The 18,215-nt window shown below is 41.8% G+C and overlaps 1 protein-coding gene across 3 annotated transcripts in view; it reads right to left on the minus strand.

The window, feature by feature from the left end:
* RAB11FIP3 (RAB11 family interacting protein 3) overlaps positions 1 to 18,215 on the minus strand; it is a 68,385-nt gene that overhangs the window by 5,127 nt on the left and 45,043 nt on the right. For 2 of the 3 annotated variants that reach the window (XM_072417588.1, XM_072417586.1), the window contains 13 exons: positions 17,450 to 17,538; positions 11,728 to 11,882; positions 10,591 to 10,767; positions 9,206 to 9,346; positions 6,901 to 6,936; positions 5,401 to 5,491; positions 4,706 to 4,809; positions 4,184 to 4,324; positions 3,964 to 4,045; positions 3,218 to 3,355; positions 2,097 to 2,252; positions 1,198 to 1,338; positions 290 to 399 (listed from right to left, as the gene is read on the minus strand). In XM_072417588.1, coding sequence (XP_072273689.1) covers positions 290 to 399; positions 1,198 to 1,338; positions 2,097 to 2,252; positions 3,218 to 3,355; positions 3,964 to 4,045; positions 4,184 to 4,324; positions 4,706 to 4,809; positions 5,401 to 5,491; positions 6,901 to 6,936; positions 9,206 to 9,346; positions 10,591 to 10,767; positions 11,728 to 11,882; positions 17,450 to 17,538 — 1,561 coding nt within the window. The remainder of the gene's footprint in view (positions 1 to 289; positions 400 to 1,197; positions 1,339 to 2,096; positions 2,253 to 3,217; positions 3,356 to 3,963; positions 4,046 to 4,183; positions 4,325 to 4,705; positions 4,810 to 5,400; positions 5,492 to 6,900; positions 6,937 to 9,205; positions 9,347 to 10,590; positions 10,768 to 11,727; positions 11,883 to 17,449; positions 17,539 to 18,215) is intronic. The other variant, XM_072417587.1, reaches the window with a different exon arrangement.

Genomic DNA, 18,215 nt, shown 5'->3' on the forward strand with positions numbered 1-18,215 from the left:
AAGGACAAGGGGACAAAGAAAAAAGAAGAAAGAGAAAAGTGAGAGCGAAAAGAGTGAAGAGAAGTAAAAGGCTCAAAGATATGTGAAAGGCAGAGAATGAAAGCTGAAAGAAAAGGGAGATGTTAAAAAGGAAAAATAATTTTTGACACACACACACACACACACATATATATATATATATATATATATATATATATATATATATATATAATAACACAGAGAATAAAAATGTACATTTATCTATTAACTTGTGAAAATTTGTGTACTGTTGGTTAAGTCCTGGACTTACTTTACTTCCAGAATGGCTGGGTTGGTTTCCATAATGGCTACAATGATACGATCAATATAATCCTGTAAGCGCAGGTTGATCTCTTCTTGTTTCTGAATAGCCTCCATAAGCTGTAATGTGCAATATATTTAATCAATGTGACATACTCTGGTTTTCAGTTATCACCATCACTGCACACAGACATGAGGGCCATGCACACCATACGCATATATTATAGGAAATGATTGAAACTTGACAGATTTCAGATAGGGGATCACTTTGTAATCTAGAGCACAATGCCTACAATATATTCAAACTTCAAAATTTGTGAACAATCCTTTACACGAGAAGGTATAGGATGATGATACAAGCAACCCTTAATCATCAGACATTAAAAGGGGAAGAATATATAGGGTATAGTGATATGGCACGTTTATAGTTTCAGTGTATAATGACATAAATGTGACTTTAGCTGACCCCTATAATTATGGGGTGTCCAATTTTAAAATAAAGATTTGTTTTCCTTGTTCTTGGGGAAAGGCTAAAACCTCTGGCCAATAATTATTGCTGTCTGAAGCCTTATTTAAAAAAACATTTCACCTTTGCTTGAAATGTTTTGTCCCAAGAACCCCCACTCTGGAGATCCTGCAATATGAGACAACATCCTGGACCTAATACAACCTCTTTCTCCTTTTGTTGACACCACCTAAAAATAAATCCAACCTTTGACACATACAGGATATCAATTATTAAACATAACTACATCATACAGATGGTAACATTAGTATTTGTCCTGCAGGACACCCCCAAATATGAAACTGCAGCTACTGGTTGTGGAGGAACAAGGTGAATGGGATATCACAACAATAAAGTACACAACCTTGCCAGCACAGAATGACCCACGATAAGACAAATCTATACTTCCTTACCTCATCTCTAGAGACACTGCTGATTTCTGCAGCCAGAGAGTCAGAGAATGTGGTGGAGAACAAATTTTTAGCTCCCTGGATGCTAAGATTAATAATCTGTCCGTTCAGTTCTTCATTCTGCTCCTTGAGGATTCGTTGTTCCTGCAACAAAACAAAGACAAATAAACCAGTGAGTGTAAGAACCCTATGTGACCGACTGACAGCACAAATGCAAGGTGAATGAGTGATCAGCTTGTTCAACATCATATGTGGAAAATAACGGAATTCTGTACAAAAGTTTGGCTGTTAAAAATGAGCTTCAAGCAAGTGGCTAAGTACACAAACGTGAACGGTTTTATCAGCCAAAGGATTTCTAATTCTGTGGTTCATATACCTCCACCAGCAACAACATTTGTTCTGGTGAAGCCTTACTGCAGGATTTATTTTTTTTTTGTTAATTTCCAGATGTCTTTAGGCAGATCACAGAGTGCTGGGCCACATTCTGCCCTTCTCCAATGGTAGCCTGTGATTGATAATTCAAAGAGCATTGCTCTGAGCATCATTACACTGAGCATGCAGGACAATGGTGATGCTTTGTCAGGGAGCAGGTCCATGTCATCCTACAGTCATAAGTATATCCTACAAGTATATCCTATCCTATCCTATATCCTATCACCGAGTGAGGACATCTCGGTAAAAAATACCTAGTGCGGAAGACAATACTACGAAAGAGGAGAGTAATGTAATCAGACCACAGCACTGCTTGGGAGGCTTTTTTATAAAATAAATTTCCCAGAATTTGGCTTAAAATAATAAAGTCACAGAAAAGCAGCAACATAATGAGAAGTTATTTACTCTGTTCTACTGTACAGCCAGAACACATGAATGCACAGATATTCTGATATTTTATATTTACATACCTGCTTGAGTCGTCGGACCTCTTGTTCTAGTTCAGCCTCCCTGGTGCGGCTGTTGTACTCCTGTAGGGCGGCACTATTACCCAGCCCCATCCTCTGTTCCATTTCAAGACGCATAAGCTGCATCTGTTCAAGCTCTCGCCGCAGCTCCTCTATGACCTAATAAAAGGATGGAAGGAATAAACTGGATTATTAATGTAATCACAGACTTAACATCATTCTCGGTTTGCTGCCTGATGGTTCATTTGCTATTTCTTTGCTACTGAGCCCAACAAAGAATAGTCAGCATTACTTCCTCATAGCTTAGTAGTTTGGTGTGTCTATTCTTTGTCAGCTACTTAAAATAAAATTTACCCAAAAGCAGCAAAATCAGGCCGTGTTTGAACTATGCTGATGTCCACTGTCCTTTATACCAAGTCTGCTCAGTGCTTACAAAAAACATCAATATTGTGTGTATAATGTGCAAGTGAATCTCCCCCTAAAATGATTTTGCAGGTTATTATCCCAGATCAGTTGCAATAAAAATAAACAGGGCATGAAATGTGAATGATTTCATCATGGGAAAGAACTGAATGACAGACAGAAGTGGTTGGTGGAGAATTACAGCACAGGAACATCTAGATAACAATAACTTTATATACTGGGTAGGTGGGCTATGCTTCCTGTATCCATCACAAGGGTTCAATTTTACGTTTTGACAGCAAAATTCATTTAGTATTGTATAGCGTAAAGCAACAAGCAGTGCATACTCCCCTTTACCTCTTCCAACTCTGCTCCATTTGCTTTAAAAGAAGAAAGGAAGCCCAGTGACATTCTCGCTGCTTTCTGAAATACTACTTGCCTAAAAAGCCTATAAGTACCAGCACTGTCATATGGCATAGGAGGGGTCCGTCATATGTCCCCTATACCTGTACGTGCCAGAGATTTAAACTCCCTGCTGGTAGGTAAATATTGTTTGGGCTGCTAGGGAAGAAAGCAGTTAAGTAAACATGTTGTCCTACATAATTGATATAAATATAAATAGGTAATGGAAAGTGTTGGAGTAGTCCCATAAGTGCAGGATGAGGGGACACCAAAGTAGACTTGGGTCACATAAAACACCAATGAGATCAGATTATCCTTACCTCCTGGCACCTTTCCTTCTCAGTCTGCTGTTTGTGCATCTCCTTACTAAGCTTTCCTCCCAGTTTCCTGTTCTGTTCCTGGTGTTCTTGGAGCTGATGCTGGAGGTCCTCTATCTGATCCAGCAGTTTAAGTTTCTCCTGTGGAAAAATTCAACATATCAAGTTTCCATAATAATTTACCAATTAAGATAAGAAAAATGAGCTTGCAAAATTGCTAACCAATACCTAACAATCATTTCTCGGCATTTATATCAGACAAATTTACAGGTAAACATACCACCAAATATCACCTTGGCTTGGAATCGACTGACAATGATTTGGGTAAAATACAATCGAAAACAGGTCCTAATGTTTAAAGAGACTCTGTCACAATCTAAATGAAATACTGCACAACACATACTCCAGGTGTACTCTGCATTGTGCTACTCAAAAGCAATTGTGCCATAAAACATTCCATGGCACATAGCTTGGTGCACATGTTGTTGAATCCAGCTAACTGGCCATTTTACATTACAAAGCAAAGTGATGGCGTCACACACTGAATTCTTCATATTACAAAATAAACTATTAAAATGGCAATTTCATTGTGGTAGGAGTGGTTACGTTGCTGGAGTCTCTAACCCATGTATTAAGTTTGTGGATTGATGAAATGCAGATATATATCTTTTAAATGTAAAAAGACATTACTTTTGGTTGAAGTCTGTCTATAACTTCACAATGCAGTAATTGAGGGTAATACTGCTTACCTCTTCTAACCTCTGCGTTGTTGCCTTGGCACCTGGAAGCTGAGATCGTAGCTCTGTATTCTCGTTTTCTAGCTCTTGAAGTCTGCAGAGGAAGAGTAATTACTTAACGCACTCTTCACAACACCAGCAGGGGGCACATTTTCCTGTGTACATTTTGCACATTCAAATGATTTTAGCAAGGCTGTATTCTAGCTTTCTGCAACCTAACCCCACCACATACCTAGCTTTAAGGCTGCTCAGTCGATAGCTGCGGTCGCGCTCCATCTTGCGCAGCTCATCTCTGTGTTTACGAGTCTCTTCACTTTGAACCTCATCTGACAGCAGTTCTTGATCTTTAAGTTGCTCTTCTAATGCGTGCACCCTGATCAGCAAATGAATAAAAAGTTAGAGGTGGCAATAAAAATGGAACACTTTTTCATTAAATTATACCTTCAAAGTGAACCAGTGGCCAGGCCACGGACTATAAATTGTTTAAATAGCAATCCAATGTCCTAGAAGCAGGAAAGTAATCTTTATAGGGGTTCCATTGCTGGTGATTTGTCACCAGGGGCAGGAACACCACTATGACATGTCCTAAAGTGGGGATTTCTCATTACTTTAGAAATTTCCTTTTACTTCCTTTTGTGTCTGTGGGGGAAGGAAGTGAAGAGTATTCCTAACAGGAATGAGCAAAACTTAAAGTGAATGTTTATATACACTTAAAAAAAATGGCATCAAAATCATTCCAACAACTCCAACATGCCTGTGAAGAAGCTGCAGGTTCTCTTGTCGGAGTCGGTTCTGTTGTTCATTTGTGGTGGCTGCGTCTCTCTCTAGCTCACTCACCCTCTGTTCTAGGTACAGCACCTGTAGGAAAAATAAAAAAAGAGGAAATCTGAGTCAGGCAGGAAGACAAGTTGGAGGAATGAACCTAGTCAACAAGTGAAAGTAATATGTGGGCTAGTAATGCTATGCAACAGCCACTGCAATGGTGCTCAAGTCAAAACAGTCATAGCAAACCTTTAAGTGTATGTACAGCCAAAAGGTGTTTCTATGTTTTGGTTTAGGTGAGGAATGATTGGGAATCCTCAGTTTTACTTTTTATCAGAATATGTTAAAGGGACATAAACAGGTCTCAAAATGGAGTTCCTCGTGTAATTGTGACTTTTCAGCACTAAAGAAGTAATGACCTCTGGATCCTGTGTCCCCAACACACAGTGTGGTTCCTTCCACTGACCAGTACATCATGGTCCAGTACAGATGCAGAGGTCAGATAAAGAAACCACAGCACATGGCAGGGGACATGGAGAGAACTAATTTCATACATTGGAGTGCCGGATTTTTTTTTAGGGACCTGGTGGGGTCTCCCTTTATTTGAAAATTATATAAGGGCAAATTTTCTTATTTCAAATAACAGGAAAAATTAGGCTGCTGCATTTTTTGAATTGGGGATGTTACCTTGTCGGTGAGATCTGTATCATCATACGCCATCTCGGTCTGCTGCTGTTCCTCTGGCTCTTCCCCCAAGAAACCGTTGTGATGCAGCCTCCTATAAAACAGAAAACAAGTGTAAAGGACGGGGCAATGAAGGGGCATTTTACAATACAGGGGTGAAAAGAAACTTGTACAACGGCAGATTAATGGCAGAGATTTATCTTGGACCTTCTCTGCTAATAGTGTATAAAGGGGCTGACAATGCTCAAAGAAGAAAGATGGCTGCTCAACAGCAAGGAATAAGTATGCAATTTCATGACCTGATTAGTGTATCTTTGTGGTTGTTGAATGGACGCTTCCAATGTCTTGAAATAATTGGGTAATAGGGTTCCTTGAGCAATGAGCAATTTATGAGTCAGGTCAGTTACCACTGACACCAATAATATTTTTGGCTATCCGTAAGGGTGACATTTCTCCCAGTGGCGACCAATAAATTTCTTCCTAAAGCCCACCACACTAATATACTGTCAACTGTGAATATTTAATCTATAGCAGGGGTTCCCTGGAACCAGAAAGTTATTTCAAGAGTTCCCCCATGTTCAAAGGGCCGAGAAACACTGCAATAGACAGAGGACAAGCCCTGGACTTTGCTGATGACCTATAACCACCTATGAAGCAATCTGTTCCTCTTATTTACAAAGGAAGGATTACTTATCTGTATTTCCCTTTGCCGAGTCTGCAGTATGTCATAACCTCCCTCTGCTTGGAGAACACTGCTGAATGAAAGCTTCTCTAGCTGAAAGTTAAGTTCTTATGGTAGAAGCTTCTCTTCAGTCTTCCAGACCACCAGTGAACATAAGCCAGTTGCTATCCAAGGCAACTTGTATATGTATTTTACCTATTACCGTTAAAGCTAACCTGACATGTGTAAAAAAATACTGATTAGGAAGAATGGAAGTACTCGAACTAAAAATGCAAAACATTTTTTTTTTTTTTGCATTTTTGGAAAACGTTGGGAATAGTTGAAATCGTCTAGGTTTTTTTCTGCCATTTTTATCTTACAGATAAGATGTCAGAAGGAAGACTAAAAAATAAGGAAATTCCTTTAGGAAGACTATTCTCATTTTTGGATTGACTTATCAAGTTTTTGATATGAGAATGATTATCCACAATGAGGACACAAGCACAGCAATAAAAAAACCTTAAGAGATTTAAATCCTTTCCATTCTATCTAAAAAAATGATCGGCTGGGGAGAGGATTCTTCCTTAGTTGCATCAGTGGTATCATCCACTTGGCTCTACTGCATGGCAAAGCCATCCAAATCCCAAAACTCGATTTACAGAACTACAAACACTTTTTGTCAGGTCAGCCAGCTCACTTGTATGTATTTATTCTCATGTATTATCTGTTTGCCCGGAGATTAGCTTTAACAATGATTCTACGGTCTGTCTGATGTTGAGTCAGGCCTGCAGAGCATGACTCTATGAAACCAATTTCAGGCAAGCATGGCTCATGTGACTTACCGGGCCTCCTTCCTGCTGTAAGTCCTCTTGTCAGGGCTGTAGGAGAGATCAAAGGGACAAAATAAATGACGGTAACAGAGGGAGAAAGCAATAAAAAGAGGAAGGAGTGGGAAGGCGAACCGCCTGCAACACAGAACTTTCACCACACGCAGAAGCCACGAGCGGCTCAAACAAGCACAGTATGCAAAGCAAAAGCAGGAGAGAGAGAGAAAAAAGCCATGCAGCACGGCTAGACCGAGCATCACCTGGCAAACAGGAGATATCTGAACATCGACAGTAAGAGGAAACTAAAGTTATGCAAGGGGAAAATACACTAGTAGAAGCAAAGAAGATGGCTTGGTCAGGAAAAGGTTAATGGTCACATGACCTCCCTATCAGTAAAAAGTGCTGTGATGATTCCTATTTCCTGCACCAGGAAAAAACAGCGAATGGAACGTCCAATCGTATCGCTCCCCCACCCCCTGCATCTGTCATCTCATGATAAAGGATAACCTGGTGAAAGCTGACAAAGGACCAATGGCTAGATTCATATAGGATCATGCCTTACAAAGATTTTTCTTCTTCTGTACAGCAAATGTCTTTTAGGAGATTAGTTGCTGCTCATCGTTTAAACTAAAACTAGTTTTAATAATTAAAAAACTTAATCTAGATACTAAAACCCATTTTGCCACTACTATATATGAGGAGTGTCAAATTCTAAGACATAAAGCCCCCTCCACTTCCCAGATGAACCCCAAGCACTCGCCAATTAGTCCATTTAATAGATTTGCCCTCTATAGCTCTGTGCAAACTTCTAGGTGATGTAATAAGCAAAATACAAGAGCAAGGAACTGAGGATTCTGCATAGATCTGTCTACAGACTAATAGGGCTTCTTTTTCGGGGGGTGATGGGGGCTATGCTGAAAAGTCACATATTTACCTTTCCTTATTAACATTCTGTTCAGCTGATGCAAGGACAAAGCACAGATTTGCTTTAAGATGCATTTGAAAAGCTTTTGTGTTATGTTTACAATGTCTCCGAGATGCACTTTAACTGCATATCAATTACAAAAAAAGCATCTGAAGTGCATAAAGTACACTACATCGATGTAATAAAAACAACAGGTGCACTTTAAAGGCCTGGGCCTTCTCTGCAGTGTTCTCTTCCAGAACATTATCTCCATGGAGTTTGTAATGTCTTCCTCCGATTGCAAAGCTTTCCACTGTGCGCTCAGTGTTTTCCCCTTAATTGTCTTTCCCCTAAATTGGGCTTAGGCTACGTACGTGTAGGAATTTTGTTGCTGGAAAAGATCTTTGTGATCGTTTGAAGTGACAGATAAATGAATGAGCTCTGTACTCTTAGAATCCTTCTGTTCTATGGAGAAGGGAGGGGGTGGGTGAGGGAGCAGCACCTAACTGTGTTCTCCACCATTGACATGCATAGTCATCATTTCAACTGATACGCTGTGATGAATTGATGGACGTTGGGTGATTGTTGTACATATCAGATTCTTGAACAAGGTATGTGTATGTACCTACGACTAGGTCCGAGACATTGATTATGGTGGGGTCATTTGACAGTGAGGCATAGTTAGTGACAGGAGAACGATTGTTGCTATATGAATCCATTGAAAAAAAAAAATGCACCCATGATCCAACACATCATCAAGGTTTCTAGCTCTTGGGGGCGTTATGTTGTACTATCCCTATCTATCCTTTCATAATATTTTAAAGTTCCAATGCTGGTAAAGCTCAGAAGCCGAACGTTTGTCATGCAGAGACTTTCCCATACAAGCACAGCAACCCTCCATGGAGGTGGACAGGGAGAGGCACACCGGAGACCCTTCCTAAGAAGTCATTGGATCTAAAGGGGAATAGAGGACTATAAGGAAGTAATAATGGTTCACAATAGAACATTGAATATAAGGAGGCAGAGCAATCTGCTCTACTGACCCAAAAGTGTCTTAGAGGCAACCTGTAGCGAAGCAAAACACTTTTGTGAGAACGTTCTGATAAAAGCAGTCTTTTCCCATGAGATCGTTGTGGGAGAATAAAGCTGAACCCATTTACGTAGTGACTGCCAGGAAACATATATGATCTGTAAGGCATGGAGAGCTTTCATTTTTTGCTTCAAGACAGGGTCTCTTAATCAACCTAAATTTTCCATGATACCTTTTTTTAAAGACTTAGAAATAGGCAAAGGCAGCAATGTATGAACACCTAGGAGTCAGAATGCACTGCCGACCAGTAAAATGATCTCAATGAAGGGCCTCTTGTTGGATTTACCTCTCCCTGTCCTCATTTCTTAACAGGCATGCAATGTCACCTGTCCATCTCAAGATATCGGAGACGGGTGGATAAGTCTTCCAGACGGTTGATATGTTTGTGGCACTGGCTGCAGTACATGCCCCCTAGGGCTGAACAAGGTGGGGGTGCCAGAAGTTGGCGCTCTGACACAGGGGCACCACTGGAGGAATGCAAAGATTGTATATGAAGATGTATATAGCAAACCTTTCAGGTGGTGTGCACAACATAAGGATCTACTTCAAACTGCACTTATGTTTTGCTGTGGGCAGGTGGCAGACAATTGGACTATATGACGTGGTGGAAGAAATACCATCCCAGGGTACATGGGTGTTTTTGGTAGTCCTTTAGACTGTGTCCTCTTCTACCATGAACCTGCCACACTCTGCACACAGCAAAGCATGCAAAATACCAGATATCACCCGTATACAGACATTTTAACCTTTTTTTTTTATGTGAACTACAAAAAATTTTATTAATATACATTTTGTTTGCATGCATTTGCAGGAAACTGCTCTTAGTACCCAATCAATCCAAGTTTTTTTCTTTCTGGTTATTTTTTGTAATTTTCCCATGCCAAGTTGAGACCTCTGACGCTCTTTATGCATCAAATAATTCAAAGAACACATAAATGTGTAGTGTTCTCCCCAGAGCCTTTTAGCTGGTAGCACCACTCAGCACTTTTCAGTAACCACAATAAGTTACAAGTAACAATACAGGGGCTGCCACCCACCTACAATTTCTTCCCACCAGGTTTAAAAAATATTCTGGGTTGAATATTTGACCTGTTCAAAGTTTCAAAAGGCTGGGGTTATATCAAAGTACCAGACTTCAGGTGGACGTTGAAATTTACATATATGAAAGGCCGGAATTTAGGGGGTCTCTATATTGACCAAAAATACTCTTGGATTCAAAGTGCAGACACCTTTGGGGATGATGTTATCATATCCAAAATATCAAATTGGTTAGGAAAAAGCTGTAATCTTAATAAAGAGAATCTGTCATAAAAAAGGCTGAATGAATTTGGTAAATGCACCTATCCCCGCACATACCATTGGCAGCCTTCCTTCTGACACTTCAGGATGGTGTTGGAGATGACAGTAAACCTCGCTCCACATATTTTTACCAGTTCACCACTAGAATGGGAAGCAATATCAGCCAATAGGAATATGCAACAGGGGTTGCACAAGTTTCTGAAATATCAAGTGTTTGAAAGGATGCCACAGGTATGAGCACAGTTTCCTAATTTTATTTTGATGACATTCTACTATAAAGTTCTTCTGCTTCCAATAAACATGGCAATTCTATTGAATACCTGATCCTGAATTTCCTGGTGTCAGACATAAACATTAAAGTTTTCCAGTCTTTATGAACCCCTAAATATTCCCTCTATGCCGGAAATCTTACCTGGAGGTGAGACGTTTGGTGCTATTTGATGTTTGTGTGAAACTGTCCGTCTCATCCTCGCAGTGACTGTTGAACAGGTCTGGTTCCGCTCCTTCACCAAAATCCTCAAATTGCTCCTCCTGACCAGCCACGGTGACCACAGATATGTCACACAAGGAGAGCTCCAAACCTTCCGGCCTGAAATAGAGTTGGAGTGAGTTGGGTTAGAAGGAGGACTACAGACAGGACTGTGCAGGTATAAAAAGCAGACAACCATTAGTGTCTTTCACTGACTTTGGATCTGCATTTGGAGAATAGGAAAGAAAAATCTAAAAGTACTTTCTCTTCATATGGTTTTTGATAATCTTATTGTGCAAGCACTTCAAGAACCTGCCATGTATCTGTACTAAAGAGCCCAAACAAAGCTGAACAGATTTATACAGAAGTGCAGAAGCAGCATAAATATCTTGGAAGTGGAGCTAACAAAGCTTTACAGCCTGGAAATTGGGGAAAGAGAACTATGAAAGGTTAAACAGGATAAGTAAATATAGCCTAAATATAAGAAGCAATTGTATTATTATATGAGTCAAGGTGTTTTCTCTTCTTTCAGGTTCTGGGCAGTAATCCAGCATAAAACTTTGCCTTTGTACAGGAGCTCCCTGTAATAAGTCATTGCTGCAGAGTGACAGGTCTAAGTTTGATGTGGAGGAATTGTCTTCTGACCTGAACAATTCCAACCTCCTTGGTGATTGGGACCTCAGCTTGCATGCAACATAAGGACCTGACCCCACTTTTGGCAAAAGGGAACAATTTCCCACAGACACGTTCTTTGCTTAAGTCACCCAGCAGCCTTTTTTGCCTCTTAGGAAACTCAGATCTATGCATTTATGTTCCCAGCTTTGCTCACCTGCCATAAGCAGGTCACATTTGTTTAGGTATTTAATACATTTTTTCTATCAGAGAACCCTGCCACAACAATTTATTTCCTTCTGACAGCAACATGTGACCTGGCAGACTCAGGTAATCAAAGGGGAATATTTTGTCATTGTCAATTTTAAATAAAAGGCGGAAGCAGAATGCAAATAAATGCAAACGAAATTCTGCCTGGACTGCGTTCTATTATTTATAAGTCACTCTTCTGGAAGCTAGAATACTCACGATGCAGATGTGTGTCTGCGAGATCCTGCCCCATCACCCTCAGTTTCTGGGTCTTCCTGAGCGGTCAGTCCTCCAGTGTCTTCATCTGTGAATGTCTCGCACTCACTGTAGGCACTCTCCGAGCCCACGTAGGCACTGTCCGTCACCTCTGTCACCTGTGGGAGCACACAGATATTACTGACTATATGAAGAATCAGTGAACCACAAATCTCATCCAGCAAATTTTACAGAAACTTTCCTCTTTCGTTGCGTTTACAACGTTTTTGTAGGGCCACATGGAGGGGATCAGCAATCCTTTAAAGTTCTGCTTGTCAAGAATAAGTGATTGTCCCAATATCCATAGTCTAGGTATGGGGTTCCTTCCTTCAAGACAATAGAATTGTTCTGTATGGCTGTGTACACAGACTTTATTATGACCATGACACAGATTTTATATCTAACAAGATTAACCGAGTTGGGTTTATAATTAAAACACATTCAGCCAGAGGGCCTGTAAGGGTGAGTGAGCAGCACGCTGTCCTGGTTCTTACCAAGGGACAAGAGGGCTGGAAAGGACAAACCTCTGCCCTTCCTGTCCCTTATATGTTCTCCATGCTCAGCGTAAATGTTATCTGGACAAAGTTCAGTAATCTGTGACAGAAGAGAGCAAGAAAACTGGCTGCGGCAAATACTGGAAGAAGGAGTTTAAATGTACGGCTGCTTTCCATTGCTGCGATTCGTTATGAGTGTGTGATACCTTGGTAATGGATTCTTTGTAATGGGCATCAGTGTTTTCCCCAGCCCCCTTTTTGCTGGGCACACCACCAGGCACTTTTTAGTAACCACCCAGCTGTTTTGGGGTAGTTACTGAAGAGCTGGATCACAATACAGGGGCTGCCAACCACCATTTCTTACCACCCAGCTTAAAAAAAATTCTGGGTTAAACACTGGTCATGTCAATAAAATGTTATCGTAGATGCAGCAAGTGCGCAGCAACAAAAATGGGTTCTTGTGGTCAATTAGAGGAAGCTTGACTAGAGTCAACAGACGCAAAGCTACATTCCTGTGCCCGCTGAACCACATCCCAGTGTTTACAGAACAACCTCCATTCCCCATGGAGATTACCTTTAACTCTCACCAGTAAGTGTTTTCTGATGCATGAAGCCATGTGCAGAGAGCTGGTCTAATACATGGACAGTTGATGACCACTTCTCTCCATTGGCGTTATGCTTACGGATATCAAATTTTAATATGGCAACACACATTACAACCTGGACATAAAACCAGCTTCCAGCTGGCCATAAAAGTTTCATAGTGTCTGTAGAATCTTCTTTAGGTGAAGCAAAACCCGAAAACCCACCTACAGCAATACATGCAGGTTAAACCTAAGCAAAATGGCAGGACGCAATAAAGTACTTATATGACGTTGTCAAATGTGATCTTTGCACACCGAAGCACATTTACTGTGATCTCTGAACGCCAACAGTCATTTAATCTGCAACCAGATACTCCCAAATGATGGCCTTTCATGGCGGCTCATCTAGGTATACAGACTGAACTCCAGGCACAGCTAAGGCTTTCCTGAATACACAAAGAGCTGAACTGTAATGGAATCCCGGGGTAATTATCAGGCTATGAGATGCAAATCCATTACCAGAGAGCAACATGAAACATGTAAATCAGGAACAGGTAACTACTCCGGACAATCATGGAAATTGTGGTATCCAATGGGTGCTCGCGGACAATGCAAAGTGCTGCAGCTTATATGAGCACCGGGCATAGCAATGGCACCCTTGTACCAAGAATTCAGTTCCAGCTACCCGTGACCATCTTATACTTCCCTCCATGGAAAACTGTGCTATTTTTTCCACCACAAGCACCCCCACAGCCCAGCACCCCCCTGCAGATGCAGCACTACACAATGTTGAAAGCCAGTCCCTTTTATTTTATGATATATTTATCATGTGTTGGCATCAGCTGCAGCTCCTGGATCACTCCTGGATCAAAATGTAAATGCTTTGCTGTATCACAGATCATATTGCTAACCCTATGGACAGCAAAAGACAAATTCCTGGTCTCACCAACCTGCACAGCCATAGCAAAGGGCTGCCGGAGGAGTGAGACTCCACAGCCAGGAAGGGGACGCTCTAGGTCATATGGAAAATATGCATCCAGTGTGAGTTTCCACCTGTGGAAGTGAAATAACTGAAGTCAGAAGCACACTTTTCCATAGAGACGGCTGCAAAACACAGACCCGGGTGCTGACATCACAACAGCTGTGTGTACCAAACACAGAACAGGTGACTCACCTGCAGTGCCATCCTTACAGGGCGAGGTGCCGGCCCTCCCTGTACGAGCATTGCATCTCCCTCCCGGATTGGGCTCCGGTAGTGTCACTGAGGACACTGGGGACAGGGGACACACAGCCGGGCTGTAGGGAGGAAGAAGTTCAGGAAGCAGTCTGCAGAATAAACTGCCTTTTCTTCCTGACCTTGCAACCTGAGGATGTGTCTATGTGAACTGGGAGGGGTCAGACCTGGCTTGTGTCACGTGTGTCCCAGGTGCACTCCTCCCAAGTTTAACTCCTGCAGCATACAGCCTGCTCCACACTATAGTGAATATACAACGGCCGGTCAGGCATGGAGCTCTGCACAACTTTATACGGAAGTCAGGACTGAGAATATCTCTGCTCCACTCTACAGTGAATGCATACTATTCACAGCTCCAAACTAATGAAAGTGAAGCATATATTAGAACAAATCAAAACTGACTTTTGCAAAAGAGGGAAAGAATAAAACTATTACCCCAAAAGCTAATATTTCTGTTATGGGCAGGAGGTCAGTAGGATCGACCAGCCACTGGTATCTTTTGTCCCTCCGAGACTCCATAGAAGACAGCCCAGAATTGTTGATTACTTATTCCTTCTGCTAACAAGGTGCCCCATTGGATTTTAGGATGGTGAAGAGTCTGCCCAGGTAACAGACCCTAAACAGAGGCGGAAAGGGGGAGGAGCAGCACAAAGAGAAGGCTATGCAATAAAAATGTGGATAAGAAAAGCAAAATGACACAGATGAGCACAGAGCGCAGTGTACCACTTCTCTGTCACTGGGTCAGGGGGGTAACACAAAATAAGAGTTCTCTCCAATGCCAGAGAGGTCAGTGCCATGCGTTAGGGCTGGGGAAATACCAAAACAGGATGTATACAAACTTTCTTACAAATGTATTTATTCTGTATTTGGTAATTGGCCTGGAGCTCCCCTTTAATGTTTTCTCGAAACTGATCTGCACCAGCAAAAATTGAAATTTCACCCAGAATGTGCACTGGGGCAGTAACAGTGCAAGTTCAGTAAAATGACCTTTATATGTAGGAAGCAAATATTATGATTGTATTAATTATACACAAGTGACAGAACTTCAAAGAAGGACCTCCGTGTTTCCATTCATCAGGTGAGGGCCCCTCAGGTCTGAATCAGAAACAAAAATAGTTGTTTTATGGTTGGGGTGCTCATCCATGTGTTCTGTGTCAGCCATAATGATGCAATGGTGAGGGCACAACATGGGTTTCAGTGAATCAAATTTGGATGGACTTCAAAGGACTTGAAGAGAAGACGACGCAGCAGTAATGATGTCCGGTCAAGGGGACCAGGCAGTGTGGCGGCATCTGCAGCACACAAGTGGACCGGCCAAGCATGGGTGCATCTGTAGAGTGAAAGGGAAGCAGAACCATCGGCCCAACCGCCCACATTGCCTGCAGCAGTAATGTCAGGTCAAGAGGACTGGCCAGTGAGGGTGCATCTGCGGCATGCATGGGGACCAGCCAGAATGGTTATATCCGCAGCACACAAAGACCCTGGTCAGCACAGGCAATTCAGCAGGCCACAAGAGGCCAGTAAGCATTGCACATGCAAACAAGAAGACCGCTTGGTATGCGCACACCTGCAGCACACAAGAGGATAGCAAACGAGTATCAATTTGATTTGAAAATATGAAGGATATGGGAAAAGGGGTTAATTTTTGCACAGAGAAATGTTTTGAAGAGCCCAAGAAGGAAGTCAAATATTTACAGGTAATCTTGTGACTTTCAGGAAGGTTCATGATTAATCAATGCTGGTTTTAATTATATAACAGCCCTAGTACACCTGTCGCACTGCTCTGAGAGTGCACATTGCCTGGCTGTTATGTTAGCTGGCTTTTATTTTTTTACCAAGAACAAGCATGGAGAGGCTGCACAAAGGAGGGATAAATGACAGCCAGACAGGTACTATTTTCCAAAGAAGTGATGAGCCACGGCCGGCTCAATGTTTTTCTTATGAAAGGCATGCCGTTTTTTTTATCTATATCTATTCATTCTTGTTAACTGCAGTGTACGGAACTGTATTCTGCTTCCCTTGAAAAATATATACAGAATAAAAGTTTATCAAATGTATCTTTTGTCCAGCAGTGGGCAGCAGAGGCAATGTGTTTACCCATGCTGAGTGTTCCATGACAAGGTGACACAGGATGTGGGCACAAATTGTTTACCTCTCTAACAAGGTGACACCTGTATTACAGAAATGTGGCAAACAATTCAACTTCCACTATTTAACCCTATCCTGGAAGCAAGCTGTAGAGTCACCCACACCAACCAATCAAAATTTAGCTTTATTAGGCTGCTCTGGAACTGCTGGGCTTGATATTATTTGTATGCAGCATAACAAAGCACCAACAGTTATGGGCACCTGAGAAGTGGGTTGAACTGGGAGGCTGGAGTTACAAATTAAAGGGCAGTATTCTATAATAACCAATCAGAATTAATCGAGAACAAGCCCTGCTTTGTGATTGGTAGCACTGCAGTCATAATGAAGAACTCAGGCAGGTGCTGAATCAGCCATTTGTGCACATTACAAACTTCGGCTGATATTACCCAATGCAATCCCTATAGGACCAAAAAAAGAACCGGTTGCTTATGATTGGTTGGCTGTTAAAACTTAAGATTCAATCATTATAGTGGAGGTGAAAATGCCCCCCCCCCCCTCTGTGTAGCAAGACTCAGATACCCAAGCTTTTGTATTGAGTTATTAAAAAGTACTGAACCAACCACTCTATGTGTGAGCTACAATCCTCCCCTGCCTTTCCTATTTTGGGTCAGTCCCAGGTTACTTTTTGTGAGCCTCTTGCACAATGCCATGAAAATCTGTTAATCTTTGGAGAGGAACTTAAAAAATATTTTCAGACAGGGAAATAATTCATAGCATGGCACAACCATCTCCTCCTTTGGAAGTGTCTAACTACTGCGTGTGCTGGCCAAGCTGCTCTACCCCTCCCCTTACCTCCCTATATAACTTTATATGTTGCTGCTCAGGGGAGGAGCAAAGGTAAATGCTGTAGAATGGCGCAGTCAGGAATTGCATTCCTTCTCCCCCTGGATACATTGCAGGATCGTGCATGCAGCAGATTGCAGCCAACTCATACCGTCTCGAATTAAGTGACTTTAACAAAGTGGCAGCTTTTGCTGGATAACATTAACAGCTCATTAGCCGCTTTAATTTGTAGCCTGGAATGTTCTTTTTAGAGCTATAATTATGTGAGCAGCGAATCATAAAAACAATTGATTTCATGGTACTTAATTGGCAGTACGAGAGGCATCTACCAGGTGTGGTCACCATCTAACCACAGGGAAACTGACAGATTTGGCCATAGATCTTTGCTAATTATAGGATTGAATAAAAATAGATACGAGAACATAAATCCCAGAAATAAATACCTCAAATGCTGCCAGGTCATCAAAATCCACAGAGCAGGCCGGCTCTCCTTCAGACGGGTACCCCATATCGTACAGCTGCATATCCAGGTCTGCAAAGAGAGAATTAATATAGTATTTATATTTTATGAATATTATAGTATTTAAATTTTAAATATTATTGTGTTTGTATTTATTATTGAACTTTGGTGATTTTTATCTACATCTGTCATAGGAAGACATACAGTAAAAAATCCACTAAAAACACAACTGAGCATTTCCCTAAATGGTTAAAAATGGCAGCTACAGCCACGTCTCAGTACAGGCAAAAGGATTGTTCTGCTTTAGCTTGATGTTACAATGGGTTCCCCTATTTGGGGCAGTTTTAGGATGGAGCAATTTGGGAAATTTCTCTGGGCCCCCACAGATAGAATGGCAGGGGTGCAGGGAGCTGAAATGCCCCCACAGATAGATCGGCAGGGGTGCAGGGAGCTGCAATGACCCCACAGATAGATTGGCAGGGGTGCAGGGAGCTGCAATGCCCCCATAGATAGAATGGCAGGGGTGCAAGGAGCTGCAATGCCCCCACAGATAGATCGGCAGGGGTGCAGGGAGCTGCAATGTCCCCAGAGACAGAATGGCAAGTAGTTGGAGTGCCACTACAAGGAGAATGGGAAAGGGTGCATGGAGCGGAAAAGCTTTCCATTTGGGGTCTCCACTTCCTAATTGCCATGGAGTTTTTGTACTTTTTCGGCACTCCACAGTAAAGTCTGCTCGCAGGGCATTTCAT

This window comes from Pyxicephalus adspersus, chromosome 7 (assembly GCF_032062135.1).
Source record: "Pyxicephalus adspersus chromosome 7, UCB_Pads_2.0, whole genome shotgun sequence".
Taxonomy (NCBI): domain Eukaryota; kingdom Metazoa; phylum Chordata; class Amphibia; order Anura; family Pyxicephalidae; genus Pyxicephalus; species Pyxicephalus adspersus.